Raw genomic sequence first — 4214 nt, forward strand, 5'->3', positions numbered from 1 at the left:
TAAATGCTGAGAGACGGATCTCGTCCTGCCTGGGGCCTGCCCTGGTTTCTTCCCTCCCTCTAGCCCCACTCCCAGACTGAGAGGGCTCCACGTGAAGGCCCTTTGCCATTATGTTTTCTGAAAAGTTACAGGTTCTGATTAATCTTTTTTGATGGCAAGTGGAGCAGAAAATATCCTCCCTTGCCCCCCACTAAGTTTGATGGCATTTAGGGATATCATTATGAGCTAAGGCTTTGTAGAAAAAAATGCAGTTAGCATCCTGCCTACAGAGAAAACACAGTAACTTCCTCACCACCACCAACACCATGACCCCATAACCTCCATTCTAAAGAAAACCAAACCAACCTTCTATACCTAAGATCAAGAAGGCCCAAATACAAAACAGATAGAGACTTTTTTTTCCCCAAAGAGCCAGTGCCCAACCCTTCAAGGTCAGCCCCTAAAACTCACTGCAAGCAATACTGGTAAGTTTTAAACATCCCTATGGGCGTTATTTATACTCATGATTCAATCTGGTTGATACCTCTATCACACAAGTGTGAAGTTACAGCAGAATCTATCTTCAGCTAGTCCAAATCCTCCTCCTTTCCTATTTTTCAGGCTGTTTGAAAGAGAAATTTGATAAAACTTTTTTCAGAAACTTTATCTTCTGACAGCCCTTGAATAGTTAACACCATACAAGAGGGAAAGAGTCCCAGGGAGAGGGCCTGGCCTCCAGAGTTCCTGTCATCAGCAGGAACTCCAGACCTCCTGGATGTCTCACCACTGACCCCATTTTTCTCTCTGGCAATGACCAGGCCCAGCCAGCATCTTCCTGACAAATAAGCAAGGGACCAAGGGCTATTCCTAATTGTGTATCCCTTCCAAAACTTGACTTTCACCTTCTCTGAAACTCCTTCCTTTTTTGTTACCTTTCAAGCAAAGAGTAACACAGAAGAGAGGTGATTTTGCTCCTTCCACAAAGCACAGTATCATAAAATGTTTGATCAAAATATTTTAATAAATATTCTTTCTGACATAGATACACATACAAATGGTCGTACATAGCTGTCATAGTCTGATTGACCTATTTAATATATATATCATTGTTTACACATCCAAAACCCGCCAATAGATCCATCACAGCTCCCAACTCACCATCCAACCTGACAAACTGAATTTGTATTATCTGCAAGGAGTGGAAAATAGCAGGACTCCATTTTTTAAAAAAGACTTTCTTGATTTTCATAGGATAGTAAAGGCAGGCAAACAGCCATGCAAGCTAAAACTGAAAGCTTACTTTGGATAAATAGCTTCTTGCTCTTCCTTAGCTTTATTTCTTTTTAAATTTTAATTTTTTCTAGAAAAATAACAAAGGATTTCACACCATAGGCAAATCAAACCAGTCTTTCAACTTAAATAATTCTCCACAGTTAAAATAACTTAGATATGTACATATATATTAAATTAGAACTTTAAAAAAAAACACAGCAGGGAAAAATATTTGCTTAGCATGTTCTTACTTAGAGGATCTATTGCTCTGATGTCTTTCCCTTTTAGAATGTAAAGGAGTCCCCTTTCAAAAAAGAGATCAATTCATTTGTCAATTAAGAATACACCTTTCCTGTAATTTTTGGACTGAAGCAATTTATTAAAGCTCAATTTAAATACAGGGATGATGCAACTGAAAATATCCAGGTGACCTTTTTATAAACCTAAGCAGCTCAGATACATCAGTATGTCTCTTCATACTTGTTGGCAAATAAACCTTTTAAACAGTTGGCACACAGTATAAGTTAATCTATCAACAGAATTTTAGAGGCATTTAAAAAAATCTGCACATAGACCCATGACCTTAACACATGATAAATACTGTTGATGTGGAAGGGTCATTGAAGAATAACAAATAAATATCATGGATTGTTAATACATCATTGCAGAGTGGAAAGTAACAAGGTGCACACAAATATTTTTAAATGCAATTCTTTCAGCCACCGTCAGTTTTTTTCTTATCACTCTTTCCAAAAGTTTCGAGCATTTTCACAGGATTAAAGTTCAGAGACAATAAAAAATACAAGTCTTTCATAGCAACGTGTCTCTTTCTGCATGTTTGTTTTTCACTTAAATAAGTCTACAATTCAAGTTTTTCTCCTGGCTCAGAATCAAAATTTATTTTCAAGTGCCCTTTCTGATTTGTCTGAATGAATATTCGTCCCACGAGCCACCCCAACCCCCAGACTCCTCCTCTGCCCTCCAGCACTAGCCAAATTCACAATTATTAGTAGGATTAGTACTTTGCCATGTCATACTTTCCACGCTTAATAACCAAATGACTATTTCTCAACTTATGTTTAACCTTAAAGGAAAAACTGCTTTCTCGCGGTCTAGGTGGCCACGGAAGTTGCCACTTTTCTGAGACAGAAAAAAAAAAAAGACATCCACGCTCCATCCCTACTCCACCTCCCTCCTCCCTCCCTTCCCACCCTGAAGACCGGGATTCCGGGGCTGTCAAGGCTAAAAGTCCAGCTCGTGTCTCTGACGCTTCGCTTCCCCTTAGTTCTCGCCTTCTCTTTGTTTGTTCTGCAAGTGTTTCACAACTACGAGAGGAACCAAAATGAAGGGGGCAGGGGGCTGCAGCTTTTCACTTTCCTCTAGTTTGGGGGGTCGATCTTGTGTCTTTTCTTGGCGGTGGTGGTGGTGGTGGTGGTGGTGGTGGTGATGACTGGGGTAGGGGGGGTTGTTTAAGGCTTCTCCGTGCACTGTTTGCAGAGGCTGGAGGAGACGCTGTTAAACAGGGCGCACTTCTCCGGGCAGGACGCGGTGGGGGGCAGCCCGGCGCTGAACGGGTAGCCGGCCGCCTGCTCGTACGCGCCGAGCGCCGGGTGCAGGGCGGCCGCCGCCGCCGCCGCCGCCGCCGAGCTGGGCAGGGAGGCGGCCGAGATGGCCTGGCCCTGGTTGAGGTAGGCGACGAGGCGCCGCATCTCCTCCAGGGCCTGCGCCTGCATGAGGATGTAGTTCTTGGCGAGCAGCAGCGTGGCGATCTTGGACAGCTTCCGCACCGAGGGGCTGTGCGCGTAGGGGATGACCGCGCGCAGCTCGTCCAGCGCGTCGTTCAGGTCGTGCATCCGCCGGCGCTCCCGGGCGTTGATGTTGAGCCGCAGCGCCTTCTGCTCTTTGGATTTCTTGCTGCTGCCGCCCCCGCCGCCGCCGCCGCCGCTGCCCCCGCCGCCGCCGCCGCCTCCCGGGCCCCCCGGGGGGGCGCTCGCGCCGCCGTGGAGGTGGGCGTTGGAGCAGCCCTCGGCCGCCTTGGTGCCGCCGCCGCCGCCGCCGCCCGCCGCGCCCGGGGAGCCCCGGGGGTCGGCGCCTCCGGCCCGCAGCACCAGCTCGCAGCGGCCGTCGCTGTCGTCGTCGGGGCTCTGCTCGCCGCCGCTGCTCTCGGCCACCGAGCCCCGGCCGGCGCTCTCGCCGTACTTGAGGCACAGGGCGGCCCCGGCGGGCAGGCTGCTCAGGCTCGGGTCGCCCCCCACGCCCGCCGAGCCCACGAGCAGCCCGGGGACGCCCACCCCGCCGCCGCCGCCGCCGCCGCCGCCCGCGCCGCCGCCGCCGCCTCCCCCCGGGGGTGGCAGGAGCAGCCCTGCCCCCTCGGGGTCAGCCGGCTCGAAGCAGCCCAGGGGCGACGACGACGAGGACGCCGGGCGCTCCCGCGGCGGCGGCGGCGGCGGGGCCAGGGACAGGTCCATGCCCGGGGGCGTGGAGCGGAAAGCCGCCTCGAGGCGCTTGGCGGTGGCCGCGCTCAGGCTCTTGTGCAGGAACAGGTCGTCTTCGCCCGCGGCCGCCGCGCCCAGATGCAGCCCGCGCTCCATGGTCCCCGCCGCCGCCGCCGCGCCCGCGCCCGAGCCGGGCTCCGGCGGCCGGTGCGCGCGTCGGTCCCCGAGCAGCTGGCCGCCCTCTCGCCTTCTTTTTCTTTTTCGTCTTCCCCCGCGCTCGCCGCCTCCTCTTCTTCGTCTTGTTCGTCTCCAGCCGATGGTGCCGGCCGCCGGGGCTCACCATGGGCCGCGGCCCCGCATGGTGGGAGGGTGGGCGCGCCGGGAGTGGAGCCGCCGCGCCCGCTGCCGCCGCTCTGAGCTCAGCCCCGCGCCGCCGCTCCGCACCGTTTATCTTGCTTGGATTCACCTTCAAGAGATTTCCGGACCCATCAAGCCGCCGCCGCCACAGACGGGGGAGTCTTTTACATC

At 52.8% G+C, this 4214-nt stretch overlaps 1 protein-coding gene across 1 annotated transcript; it reads right to left on the bottom strand.

The window, feature by feature from the left end:
• Nucleotides 1-979: 979 nt before the first annotated feature.
• Nucleotides 980-3979, bottom strand: BHLHE22 (basic helix-loop-helix family member e22). The gene has a single exon (XM_055128855.1). It carries the CDS (start codon nt 3840-3842, stop codon nt 2721-2723), a length of 1122 nt encoding a protein of 373 aa, XP_054984830.1. The 5' UTR covers nt 3843-3979; the 3' UTR covers nt 980-2720.
• Between the last annotated feature and the right edge of the window lie 235 nt (nt 3980-4214).

This window comes from Sorex araneus, chromosome 2, assembly GCF_027595985.1.
Source record: "Sorex araneus isolate mSorAra2 chromosome 2, mSorAra2.pri, whole genome shotgun sequence".
Taxonomy (NCBI): Eukaryota; Metazoa; Chordata; class Mammalia; order Eulipotyphla; family Soricidae; genus Sorex; species Sorex araneus.

Bases quoted from the DNA above. Each gene is read 5' to 3' on its own strand.
- BHLHE22 (XM_055128855.1), bottom strand. From the start codon at position 3,842: ATGGAGCGCGGGCTGCATCTGGGCGCGGCGGCCGCGGGCGAAGACGAC.